Raw genomic sequence first — 13,747 nt, 5'->3', positions numbered from 1 at the left:
AAAGAATATTACAATGTGCTTGGTCATTAAATGGTCCTAATTAAGACATTTAATTATGTCATCACATAGCTACAGCAAGCCTCTGCCTGTTTCTATACCAACAGACCATGAATAATGGACTGGTGGCATTCTTAATTTTTAGAAACCCCAGTCACCTGGCTACCTGGGTGGGAATTTTGCACCCCTTAACCCATTAATGTGTCCCCAATATAAACTGTTAACTTTTCATGTAGACATCTGAGTTTTAAAGCAATTACTCATTTTTTTACATTTTTTTTCCACAGGAAGACCTAAAGGTCCACTTACCTGAGTAGACTAAGGTGAAGCTACGGGGGCAAGGAACTCCACAGGCACAGAAGGTCTGGGGCCAAATAGAATAAGACAAACTAAAGTTGTTCATCTAACTAAAGTTACATGATAGAAAAGAAAGAGCTTGGGTCAGGAGTTGCTACTAACGTAGGAAGGACTGCCTAGCAGACACAGGACAAGAAGCCCACACGGCAGGGATAAGGCACCTGGACTTTGAGGAATAACTGAGCTGCAGCCCATTTCCCCTAAGAGGTATTAAAACTGAACATTAGATAGAGGTTTTGTTTCTGAAAAAAATTAACATTTCATCACTTAGTTCACATTGAATAGGAGATATGGCTTAATAGGCTTTCAGTTTTCATATCATTTGGGGTTTTTGTGGTCAAACCTGTGCCAGCCTGACCCCTTATGTGTGAGCCAACAGCATAATAAATTTGTATTCTCCTGGGTCACGAGGAACAATCATGTAATACCAATGGTTATCTAAGGGTAGACAGTAGAGCCATTGCTATGAGGCTGAAACATACAGTGACTAGACACACAATGTCATGTGACAATTGTTTGGAATCCACTAAAGCAAGAAAGACACTTGGGAGATGGTTCAGCAAGACCTGATGATGAATCTTAACACCAGGAAAAAAAAACCCGATGTGTTTTCCATCTACCTGAATAGTTTAGCCAGGAAAAGAAACCTAATTTGATAATCACCTGTTTATTAACATAAACAATAACAAGGAACGAATACTGTATGTGAGGACAACAGCCCCTCAGCAGGGTATAAAAGGGGATGTCTGCAGGGAGACTCCCACTTCCAAACCTTCCAACCCACCTTCTTGTGAATCCACCCAGAACCTCCACCTCCGACACCATGGTCAACTCCTGTTGTGGCTCTGTCTGCTCTGAGGAGGGCTGTGGCCAAGGCTGCTGCCAGCCCAGCTGCTGCCAGACCACCTGCTGCAGGACCACTTGCTGCAGGCCCAGCTGCTGTGTGTCCAGCTGCTGCAGGCCCCAGTGCTGCCAGCCTAGCTGCTGCCGCCCCAGCTGTTGTATCTCTAGCTGCTGCCGCCCCACCTGTTGCATTTCTAGCTGCTGCAGGCCTTCTTGCTGCCGCCCCAGCTGCTGTGTGTCCAGCTGCTGCCGGCCCCAGTGCTGCCAGTCTGTGTGCTGCCAGCCCAGCTGCTGTCGCCCAAGCTGCTGCAGGCCCAGCTGCTGTGTGTCCAGCTGCTGCCGCCCCTGCTGTAGCAGTTCCAGCTGTTGTGGAACCAGCTGCTGCAGACCCAGCTGCTGCATTTCTAGCTGCTGCCGCCCCAGCTGTTGCCAGACCAGCTGCTGCAGACCCAGCTGCTGTGTGTCCAGCTGTTGCAGGCCCCAGTGCTGCATCTCCAGCTGCTGCCGCCCCAGCTGCTGCCGCCCCACCTGCTGCCGCCCAGCATGCTCTAGTGGTTCTTGCTGCTGAGCACTCTCACCCACAGTCTCCTGCTCTTCATTACCCACCTTTCCTGATGTAGACCAATTGTTTTGTAAAGCCTTTGTTCCAGCTGAGATTGATTTCAGCCTCCAAAATACTGTCCCTACTCTTGCCTGTTTATTATCTTTCTCTAAAATGACCACAAGTTTACATTTTCTCTGAAACCTGTAAAATTTGCTCCTTCTCCCAAAGAAATACTTGTTCTTTACCATGTTCTTTAAAAATGAAAATTCTCTTATGTATTAAATAAACCAAAAATTTGCAGGTGTACATATAGATGTATATATCATGTCTCCTTATTTTTCCTGTAAGATCATTTTCTTCATCTGTCAAGTTCTGAGGCTGATTTCTAAGTACAGAGAGAGCACGTGAACTCAGGTGGCCAGCCCTGTCCCCTTTGCTCTTCCCTGCCCAGAGAGGAAGATGTTCTCAAAGAAAAAAAAAGTGTATGGGGCTGTATAGCAAGAATTTCCTTTGGTTGAGGCAGCAGCAGTAGAGAGGAGAGCTGAAGGTCCTAGGCACAGAGTTCACGCAGTGAGGGGGACTGGGTGAGCACAAGCCCTTGCTCACTCAGTTAAGTGGCCGTGCATCGCACAGCTTTCTCTGGGTCTTCCGTGGGACGAAGTGGGTCCGGCTGAGTCTGGAGGTGTTTGCGCTGACTTACGTCACCCCCTAAGTTCACCCCAGTGCTTCCTGAGTCACTTTCCTTGCAAGCTACTTTGTCTCGGCCCCCTGTGTAAAGGCAGGTCTCAAGGACAAGCCGTCTAAGGCTCACATTTCCAACCCTAGTGCCCCTTCCCTCCCACAAAAGTCTAATATCATGCAGAGAGTTTGATGGTGTGACGATCTGGCCTTGATTTTTGCCTCACTGAGCTGTCAGTCTTCTGAACACATTGACTATTGATTGATATTTTTCATTTCTTTTCAGTATTTTGAGTTTTTTAAATATTCTGGATATTGATCTTCTGGGAAATGAACAGCAGGTAAAGATTTTTCATCTTCAAGACTATCTCTTCATCCTGTTGTGTCTTTTTTGATGAGGCCCACCCGGTCCATCAGTTCTTATCATCATCTTGAAGTTTTCTTCTTATAATTTTCCTCTGGTGGTTTCAACTTTTCAAATTTTGAATTTATCCATGTTGAGTTAGTATTTTTCTAGAGGAAAGGGCAAGGGTTTGTTTCAGTCTTTTACATGTGGATATCCTGCTTTTCCTAACACAAGTTGCTAAAGGGACCCCCTCTCCATATGTTCATAGCAACTTTTTTAAAGCTCAGAAGGTGTGGGTTTATTTCTGGATCCACAGTTACACAGATCTACATACTCATCTATTCTTATGTTGTCCTGTGCTGTTACTGTTACCCCACCTCTACTAGGCAGCTAGAGGCTGTGTGTGATGCATCCTACAACTAATTCAATGACAACAACAACAACAACAACACAACAATAACAACAATAACAACAACACAACAACAACAACACAACAACAATAACAACAACAACAACACAACAGCAACAACAACAACAACAACAACAAAACTAAGAAAAAAATCCCAAGTAAATCAAACCCATTAACACAACATCATATTGTCCCCTCCAAATAAAATACCAACTCCCACCTAACACTCTGTGGATTTCCTTAAACTTCAATGAAATGTCCTTTGGGCATTTGTAAAACAACCCTAAAATTTGCCAGAAAGGAAAGGAAAGGAAAGGAAAGGAAGGAAGGAAGGAAGGAAGGAAGGAAAGAAGAAGTGTAGGGAACAGTTAAAGCAGTCTTTATTGGAAAGACTATTTGCTTAGTTTTGTCTTTCTGCTCTGCTGTCAGCATTTTCTTATCTGTGTCCAGCTGGTGGTCAGGGAGTGGGAAGATGGTGACAGTTGTGGTGGCTACAAATGCTGTGTCTAAGGAAGTTTACATCTAAGCTGTCAGGGTAGGACACTGAGAGTAAACAAATCAAGTGCTTGGGCTACAGGGTGTTTATAAATTTAATTGACAATCTGTAAGAAAATCAAATTAATAGGGAAGCACCCTAACTTTTAAAGGGGGTTATGTTAAGAGTCACTAAAAGCAAAACCTGAAGCAGGAATTTTGTTTTAATTGAAAAATGTATGTTTTCATACAATATATTCCAATTATGGTTTTCCCTTCTCTAACTCCTCCTCTCTTCCCCAGCTCCCTACCCATTCAAATCTACTCTTTCTTTCTTTCTTTCACTCTCTCTGACAATAATATAAGCAGAAACCTAAAAAATAATATAAATAAAATAAGATAAAATATGAAATAGGATGGTGCAAACGAACAGGAGAAAAACAGCCACAGAAAAAGCACAAGAAAAAAGTGTGTGTGTGTGTGTGTGTGTGTGTGTGAGAGAGAGAGAGAGAGAGAGACAGAGAGAGAGAGAGAGAGAGAGAGAGAGAGAGAGAGAGAGGAGAGAGAGAGAGAGAGAGAGAGAGAGAGAGAGAGAGAGAGAGAGAAGGAGAGAGAGAGAGAAGAGAGAGATTTGCACACACTACATTTTCTATAAAAACACAAACCATAATACTAGAAACCATAATATATATGCAAAATACCTATAGAGGGACAAAGGAAAGAAAAACATAATGAAAAAACTACCCTGACAAAGCATTATGAGACAAGAAACACCCCCAAATGCTATTGAGCTTATTTTTTTGTGTTAGCCTTTTAGTGGTGGGCACAGGGCCTGCCCTAGGAGTGGGTTGCATACCCAGAGAATGCCCTATCAGTTATGTGACCCCTGTATGTCACAACACAGAGTCTAGGAAGCTGAGCTATGCATAATAGAAGAAAGACAGCTCAGATAGCTACCACGTAATTTGTGTATCTAGCCCTGATGTTAGTTATCCATTTTGTTTTATAGCAGGTAAATTTTAGGAAAAGGTATATAGTACTGTCCCTTCTCTTTGGTGGTTTATTCTTTTAAAACAACCCATGCTGGTGAGATTTATGGGTGGAGCTTTTGACCTTCCTGGGAGTCACAGTCATACAGAGTCCCTGATGCTGTGGCTGTAACAATCTTTCCACTCCCTGTTCAGCAACGATCACTGAGCCTCAGGTACAGGAGTCATGCTGTAGATGTGCCAGTTTGGACCAGGCTCAAAAACTCCTCTCTAGTAATCAAGAAATCTTCCTACGCATGTCCATGTGGAAGAAGAGGTGTCCTTGTCGCTGCAGCAATCCAGAGAGGATCAGATTAATCTCATTCAGGATATATAGTTATTTAAATCCTTCATCTTTTCAAGCTTTACAAATATGAGCCTATGAAGAAAAGAAAAAGCCTGTAGACTATGTATTTGCTAAGTGAACTAATGTTATGGCAAAGGGCTTGGACATTAAATGATTCTAATTTCTTGAGTTCTTTACCTATTTTAGATTTTAGTCCTTTGTCAGATGTAAGGGTGGTGAAGATCTTCTCCCAGTCTGTAGGCTGTCATTTTGTTCTGTTGATAGTGTTCTTTGCCTTAGAGAAGCTTTTTGGTTTCATGAAGTTCCATTTATTAACTGTTGATCTTAGAGTCTGAGCTGTTCAGGAAGTTGTCTCCTGTGCCAACGAGTTCAAGGCTGTTCTCCACTCTCTCTTCTTATAGATTTTGTGTATCTGGTTTTATGTTGAAGCCTTTGATCTGCTTGGATTTTAGTTTTGTGCAGGGTGATAAATATGGATTATTGGCATTATTCTACGTGCATACATCCAGTTAAACAAGCACCATTTGTTGAAGATGCTTTCTTTTTTCCATTGTATGGTTTTGACTTCTTTGTCAGAAAGAAGGTGTTAGTTGGTATGTGGGTTTATATGTGGGTCTTCAATCCACTGATCAACCCGTCTGTTTTTATGTCAATACCATGTGGCTTTTATTACTATTGTTCTGTAGTACAGCTTGAAGTCAGGGATGGTGATACCTCCAGAAGTTCTCTTACTGTAAAGAATTGTTTTAGCTATCTTGGGTCTTTTTTTCCGCCCCCCAGAAATCAATCCGGAGGTTTCTCAGAAAACTGGGAATATATCTGTGTCAAGACCCAGCTAAACCACTCCTGGACATATACCCAAAAGATGCTCCACCATATCGCAAGGACACATGTTCAATTATGGTCATAGCAACTTTATTCATAATACCCAGAAACTGGAGGCAACCTCAGTGTCCCTCAACCAGAGAATGGATAGAGAAAATGTGGCACGTTTACACAGTGGAATACTACTCCGCTATTAGAAAACAAAGACATCATGCATATTGCGGGCAAATGGATGGAACTAGAAAAGATCATCTTAAGTGAGGTAACCCATACCCAGAAAGACATACAGGGTATGTATTCACTTATATGTGAACATCAGCCATAAGGTACAAGATAACCATGCTACAACTCACAGACCCCCAAAATCCAAAGGGAGATGTTTGAATCTCATGCAGAAGAGGAAAAAAATAGACATATGAAATAGACGGAGGGAGGGAGATGTGTGGGAGGAGGGGTGGGGAGGATAATGAGGGCAGGGATCAGGTGTGGGGAGGAGCAGGGGTGGGCGGTGGGGGCAGTGGAAAGGGACGGAATTGGAGAGAGAGCTGAAATCAGTGGGGGAGTATCTCTGGCACAAGGGAATGCCCCCAGGAGTCTATTGGGGTGACCCTAGCTGAGATCCCTAACAGTGTTTTGACATGGAGCCTGAAGTTGCCACCTCCCGCAGCCAGGTGGGACTTCCAGTGGAGGGAAGGCAACACTAACCCACCCATAAAACCCTCGACCCAAAATTTGTCTTTCCTACAAGAAGTGTAGGAATAAAGACAGAAAAGAGACTGAGGGAATGGCAAGCCAATGACTGGCCTAACTTGAGACCCTACCCAATGGGAGAGAACCAACCCTGGTCACTATTAATGACACTCTGCTGTGCTTGCAGACAGGAACCAAGCATAACTTGACTTCTGAAGGGCTTCATCCAGCAGCTGATGGAAACAGATGCAGAGACCCATAGACAATAGGCTGGGCTCTGGGAGTTTTGTGGAAGAGCGGGAGGAAGGCTTGAGGGAGCTGGAGGGGTCAAGGACACCACAAGAGGACCTACAGAGTAAACTAACCTAGACCCATGGGGGATAAAGGAGATTGAACCACCAATAGAAGAGCTTGCATGGGCCAGACCTAGGCCCTCTACGCATGTGTAACAGATGTGCATCCTGGTCATCATGTGGGTCCCCTAATAATGGGAGTAGGAGCTGTTTCTGACTCTGTTGCCTGCCTTTTGATCCCTTTCCCCTAGCTGGGCTGCCTTGTCTGGCCTCAGTGGGAGAAGATGTGCTTAGTCCTGCTGTGACTTGAGGTGCCAAGGTGGGTTGGTATCCATTGAGGGCCACCCTTTCTATGAAAAGAAAAATGGGGGAGTAGTGGGGGAGAAGACATGAGGGTGGAAGTGGAAGGAGAAGAGACTGAGGACTGGGATCGGGTTGTAAAGTGATTAAAGAATGAGATACAGATAATTCTCACCAGAGGGACATCAAATGGCCGAGAAACACTTAAAGAAGTGCTCAACGTTCTTAGTCATCAGGGAAATGCAAATCAAAATGGCTCTGAGATTCCATCTTACACCTATCAGAATGGCTAATATCAAAAACTCAAGTGGCAGCACATGCTGGCTAGGATATGGAGAAAGGGGAGCACTCCTCCATTGTTGGTGGGAGTGCAAACTTGCACAACCACTTGGAAATCAATCTGGCACTTTCTTAGAAAATTAGGAATAGTGCTACCTCAAGACTCAGCTATACCACTCCTGCAGTTACCTGAAAGATGCTCCACCATACAATAAGGACATTTGCTCAACAATGTTCATAGCAGCTTTATTCATAATAGCCAGAATCTAGAACAACCTATGTGTCTCTCAACCAAAGAATGGATAGAAAAACAAACAAACTGTGGTACATTTACACAATGGAATACTATACAGCTATTAAAAACAAGGAAATCTTGAAATTTGCAGGAAATGGATGGAACTAGAAAAGATCATCCTGAGTGAGGTAACCCAGAACCAGAAAGGCACGCGTGGTATATGCTTATAAGTGGATATTTTAAGTGGATATTAGTCCAACATAGATGTCCTCTCAAAGACTCCACAGATCTGAGGATCAGAACAGATACTGGGACTGCAACTGGACTCTGGGTAAAGTACTGAGAGTTTGTCTGGAAGAGTTGGGGGGATGGAAGGACCCAGAGGGATCAGGAACTCCACAAGGAAAGCATCAAGGGTAGTGAATCTGGACCCAGTGGGGCCAGCACAAAATGATGCATCAACCAAGGACACTGTGAGCAGAGAACCTAGACCCTGTGTTCAGATATAGCCCACGGACAGCTCCTTTGGTGAGGGTTGGGGGAGGGGGGCACAGACTGCCTCTGGCATGAACTCTGGAGCCCCCAATTTGTTCCCTGCCCCTTGGTGGGTCCGCCTTGAGGGTACACAGAGGAAGGGGATGCAGGCTGTTCTGATGAGACCTGATAGGCTGAGATCGGATGGTGCGAGGGGGGGGAGGGACCCCCTGTCAGAGGTCTGGGGGCGAAGAGGGCAGAAGGAGAATAGGAATGGGAAGATAAGAATGGGATAAGAAGTGGATGTAATGTAAACAAATTATAATAAATTAAAAATTGAAAAAAGCAAAAATATGTAAATTAATGTTTTAAAATATCCTAATTAAGAAATTTAATGATGTTATCACACAGTTAACCTCTGTCTGTCTGTTTCTTGACCAGCAGAGGATAGCAGAGGGACTGAAATATCCCTCATTTTTGAAACATTACTCACCTAGTTAATTGGATGGTTGTTTTGTGCTTTTTAAGCATTTACTGTGTCCCACAATAGATACATACCAATTTCCTTTTATTCATATATGTGATATATATACCTATTGCATATGTACAGATGTACATATTACATATATATCACATATGTAAGTATGTGGGATATATACCCACAAGTGTGTGTATATACACATATCCACATGTGTAAATGAACATCAAGAAGGGATTCTAGTCCACCATTTGAAATATGAAACAGGAGGCTATGTGGCTCAGAAATCAGCTGAAAGCAGGACATTCGGGTTTAAGTTAGAATAAGAGGCAATGGCACTTGACTGTCAACTGTTGTTGGAAAGCACATCTTGGAATAGTCAGGGTATGACTGAAAATGCTCTGTTAAGCCAGAAAGATAGCTTGACAAAAACAGAGAAATGATCCCACAGGCAGAGCTGGGAAACCTGAGCTTTGTAAGCCGGTAGAGGTCTGTAACCCACTGTAAAGAGAGGCCCTATAAATGACTGTTAGAGGTTATCTGGCAAAAAGGAGGGTGGATAAACATCAACATTTCCCCATTTTTTCACTTTGATAATGGCCCAGGCAATGTAGGAGTCACAGTCACCTGTGACTTGATATTCTAATCCTTAGGACCCACCTCATGCATTGTGGATGAGCCGTCAAGTGACAAACCTTTTCTCTCCTGTGTTACCAGGAACAATTATGAGATGTTAATAGTCATGATTATCTAAGGGTAGACAGACAGTAGAGCCATCCACCATGGGAATGAATCATATAGTGAATAAACACATGATGTCACGTGACAGTTGTTTGGAAGAAATTAAGACAAGAAAGGCATTTAGGTGATGGCTCAGCGAGAGCTGACAAGGAATTTTAACAGGAAGAGAAACTGTGTTTCCCATCTACCTTGATAATTTATCCAGGAAAAGAAACATGCATAATTTGATAATCACCTATTTATTAACATAAACAATAACAAGGAAAGAATGCTGCATGTAAGGACAGTAGCCCCTCAGCAAGGTATAAAAGGGGATGTCTGCAGGGAGACTCCCACTTCCAAACCTTCCAATCCACCTTCTTGTAAACCCACCCAGAACCTCCACCTCCAACACCATGGTCAACTCTTGTTGTGGCTCTGTCTGCTCTGAGGAGGGCTGTGGCCAAGGCTGCTGCCAGCCCAGCTGCTGCCAGACCACCTGCTGCAGGACCACCTGCTGCAGGCCCAGCTGCTGTGTGTCCAGCTGTTGCAGACCCAGCTGTTGCAGGCCTCAGTGCTGCCAGTCTGTGTGCTGCCAGCCCACCTGCTGCAGGCCCAGCTGCTGTGTGTCCAGCTGCTGCAGGCCCCAGTGCTGCATCTCCAGCTGCTGCCGCCCCTGCTGTAGCAGTTCCAGCTGCTGTGGATCTAGTTGCTGTCGGCCCAGCTGTTGCATTTCTAGCTGCTACAGGCCTTCCTGCTGCCGCCCTAGTTGCTGCCGCCCCAGCTGCTGCAGACCCTCTTGCTGCATCTCCAGCTGTTGCCGCCCCAGCTGCTGCAGACCCTCTTGCTGCATCTCCAGCTGCTGCCGCCCCAGCTGCTGTGTGTCCAGCTGCTGTAGGCCCCAATGCTGCATCTCTAGCTGCTGCCGCCCCACCTGTTGCCAGACCACCTGCTGCAGAACCACTTGCTGCCGCCCAGCATGCTCTAGTGGTTCTTGCTGCTGAGCACTGTCACCCACAGTCTCCTGTCCTTCATCATCCACCTTTCCTGATGTAGACCATGTGTGAGCTGAACCCCAAGAGGCCAATCAAAACCTCTGTTCCAAGTGATACTGGGTTTTGGCCTTCAAATATGCTTTTTCTGCTGCCACCTGCTTAGCAACTTTACAACATGAAACAAGTTTGTGTTTTCTCTGGAATCTGTGGACCCATATCCCAATAGAACATTTTGTTAAAAATGGAGACTTTCATACTTGCTAAATAAATATAGAATTTGCGTTTGCAGATATAAAGACACCATGTTTCCTTATTTCTCCTTCTTCTCATGTGGTCATCCCCACAGCTCAACCTCGAGTTAGCACATCTGTGAATAACAAGCGAATTGTAGCAGTAATTTCTAGTTTGCTCACCCTGTTCCCTCTGCGTTCTGTCCCCAACACAGAAAGATGGGTCCATAGACCATGAACATATAAACCCACTTCCTGATGACTTTCTCTGACAAAAGAGGAGGCCTACCTAGGAGTCAAAGCCTCTGTGTGGAGCAGTGAGAGAGTGGGTGAGAAGGTGTTCCTTCTCCCTTCCCCTAGAATGCCTTTGGCCTCCCAATGTCCCCGAGATCTTGAGAAGCTTAGACCATTGATGCTTCCTGGGATCTCGTACTGAATGTAGCTCTCGCTATTGGCTTCTCTAATTCCCCCAAAACACTGGGATTATTTCCCACACAAGTGACATTGTAACTGTCTGTATTGTGTCTACTGCTTAGAACGTATATCCCAAGACTCTCCTGCTCACCTCAACGTTGCTGCCACTTGATATTTTTCACACAACGTGGAGATCCAGTGTATTCTAGTTTGGTTTCTGCTGCTGTGATGAACACAATATCCCAAATCAACTCAGTGAGGTAAGAGTTTATTTCAAGCTGGACGTGGTTGGTTACATCCATTAAAAGCATGGAATTATTACCCATGTGGACAAACCCCCTGGTCATTATTAAAATTCACAGCTGAGCAAGATTACTTCCCCCCCCCCCCAGCAGCTGGCATTACACTTTGCAATACCCTGAAGACATCCAGGAGGGAGGAAGATTAATCCTAACAAGGAACTTAACCCTTAATCCATAACTTGTGGTCAATGTGTACGGTGGTGGCATCGGCCATAGGGTTTTGCCATCAAGTTTTGGTGTCCGTGTGTCTGAAGCATGGGAGAAATGCTGTGGCAAAGGCTTTGTATGCATATGGACACTGTTTAAGTGATGACTGGCCTGAAGCAGTCAGTGAAACAGGCTAAAGTTTTACCGGTTAATGCTATGGGCTAAAGGGGTCTGAGTGTGAAGAAATGCAAGCCTGGCATTCATTGACGGAAACGTTGTATAAGGGTAAGCTGTAATTATTCAAAGAATAACCTAAGGCAGGGATTTTTGTGCAAATGATCGATAAGGGTGAAACCAGTGATTCACTGAATAAAGGATGATGGAGTAGGAGAGCAGGGGCTAAGATGCTTGCTAGGTGGCCTCTGCTTCGTTTGACCCAGGAGGAAGACGCAGAGTAAGTATGAGCGAGACCACAGCTCTTCCTCCATTAGAGGCAAAAGAGCAGGACCTTTGCAGCCTTCTCAGTTGTCATTGCTGGTAGCTACTCAGGGAGGGAGGAATAGGCGCAGGAAGGACAGGCATGCCTTCAGGAAGTGGCACCTATGCCTGATGGCGGTGATCTAGAGAGCAGCATATCCAGTTTGTGCTAGCTGCCCTGTACACTCACACTAGCTGAAGAATGAGGAAATTTTAGGGTTTAAAGTCCTTGTGTATAGTGTCATCATCCATCATACCTTCCTGCTTCTCTAATTCTCTTTATTTTGTCTGGTTTATCAACATGACCAGAGAAAGTATCGTAGGTGTGCCAGTGGCCACATGTCTGCCGTTCTGGGTTACTTGCCTTGAAGGGCCACTGTGATGTTTAATGTCAATTGTCAACTTGATGGGTTCTTGAATTACCTAGGAGATGAGCCTTATTGGGATACCCAATGACGAATGACTTAACCTCTGGACATGCCTTGGGTTAATTGACTTGGGGAGACTCAAGTTAGCTGTGGGAAAGACCATTCCCCAGATGGTGTAAAGTAGCTGATAGCTCACACTCATTCTGTGCTGTTGACAGTATGAACATCCACTTCAAGTTCCCACTGTCACGACTTCCCTGAATTGAAGGACTACACTTAAGTGAACCTCCCACTCCATGAGAGATTCTGGTTATTTTATTACAGCAACAAGAAAGGAAGCCAATACAGCTGGCACACTTACACCTGGAGACTTCTGATCTCTTGACTTCTAAGTTCAAACTGGACCATATGCCCTGCTACTTCCCCTTGTACAATAGAAAACTGACTCAAAAGCACCAAGGCTATAGCAGTGTGCCATCTAATGCTTATGTGGTATCTCACCCTTGATACACATCAGTGTTCCAGCTTTCTCATGGAGATGAGGTGAGTCACATTTGAAAAATCCCCTTTCTTTGACTAGACAACCAGAAATGTCCACTGACATCCAGCATATAGCATGGTGGTAGTAATGATAGCTTTTGATCCAAGGAAACACACAGAACTTCTCCTGGAGTCTTATCACCTCCTAAACCAAGATCTCCAAATCTATAGAGCCTGAGTTTATACAAAGAAGCACCCATCCTCCAAAATAAATAACTGAGAAGGGAGTTGAGCAAACCTCCCTTATTTTTGACAATTTAGTTTTCAACATTAATGTATTCTGATAACTAGAGGGCAAGACAGATCAATGGCTAGTGGCTCAGAGTATATCTGTACCTAAAACCAGTTATAACTATTTAGAAGGTGTCATATATTTTTATTTAAACTATGTGTGCATGCCTGTGCATGTGTGTAGGCTTGTGTACATGTAAAGACAGGTCTCGGGTGATTCAATGAGAAGGGAGCAGATACTCTGGAACCAGTACAAATACATTTGAGATGCCCGCGAGGATTTTGTGGGAAAACTAAAGCTTCTGTGTACTCTAAAAAGCAAGCCAAGTTTGAAACCCTAATTCAGCTATGGATTTAGAGGATGATGGTATCATATTACCAGATTATCTGTGCTTGAATGGTATAGTATGAGGTTGAAGAGCATATCCTAGGGCCCTGTTTTCAATGACCCAAATAATTTGCTGCCTACTTGTTTTGTTTACACCAGTTGTAAATATTTAGGGATCCATAGTGATGCTCCAAAGACACTGAAGGCCACCACAAAAAGATATAAACTAATATAGAATTGTAACTATACAGATAACTCGTTAAATGTCATGAAGAGATGTACCTTACTAGGAATTCCCTATTAGCCTCTATATTCCAGCCAATGTATTGTAAAAAGAATTCCATGCTTTATCTACACTGAACAATTCAAAAATATTACCCATGGAGCAGCCCATAATAACCACTGTCAGGTTAAGCAGCTATCTTCTAGAGTAAATCT

At 44.1% G+C, this 13,747-nt stretch overlaps 2 protein-coding genes across 2 annotated transcripts; both read left to right on the top strand.

The window, feature by feature from the left end:
- Positions 1 to 1,177: 1,177 nt before the first annotated feature.
- Positions 1,178 to 2,059, top strand: LOC311578821 (uncharacterized protein; the record flags this gene model as incomplete). The annotated part of the gene is made up of 1 exon (XM_084748884.1): positions 1,178 to 2,059. One exon carries the CDS (start codon positions 1,178 to 1,180, stop codon positions 1,763 to 1,765), a length of 588 nt encoding a protein of 195 aa, XP_084605010.1. The 3' UTR covers positions 1,766 to 2,059.
- Positions 2,060 to 9,639: 7,580 nt separating this feature from the next.
- On the top strand, positions 9,640 to 10,572 carry LOC311578820 (uncharacterized protein). Its single transcript, XM_084748883.1, has one exon. It carries the CDS (start codon positions 9,694 to 9,696, stop codon positions 10,279 to 10,281), a length of 588 nt encoding a protein of 195 aa, XP_084605009.1. The 5' UTR covers positions 9,640 to 9,693; the 3' UTR covers positions 10,282 to 10,572.
- The last annotated feature ends 3,175 nt before the right edge of the window (positions 10,573 to 13,747 follow it).

The sequence above is a fragment of the Acomys minous genome (genome assembly GCF_964271855.1).
Source record: "Acomys minous genome assembly, chromosome: 12".
Taxonomy (NCBI): Eukaryota; Metazoa; Chordata; class Mammalia; order Rodentia; family Muridae; genus Acomys; species Acomys minous.
Note: the sequence above shows the minus strand (reverse complement) of the source record. Positions and strands in the feature narration are given on the sequence as shown.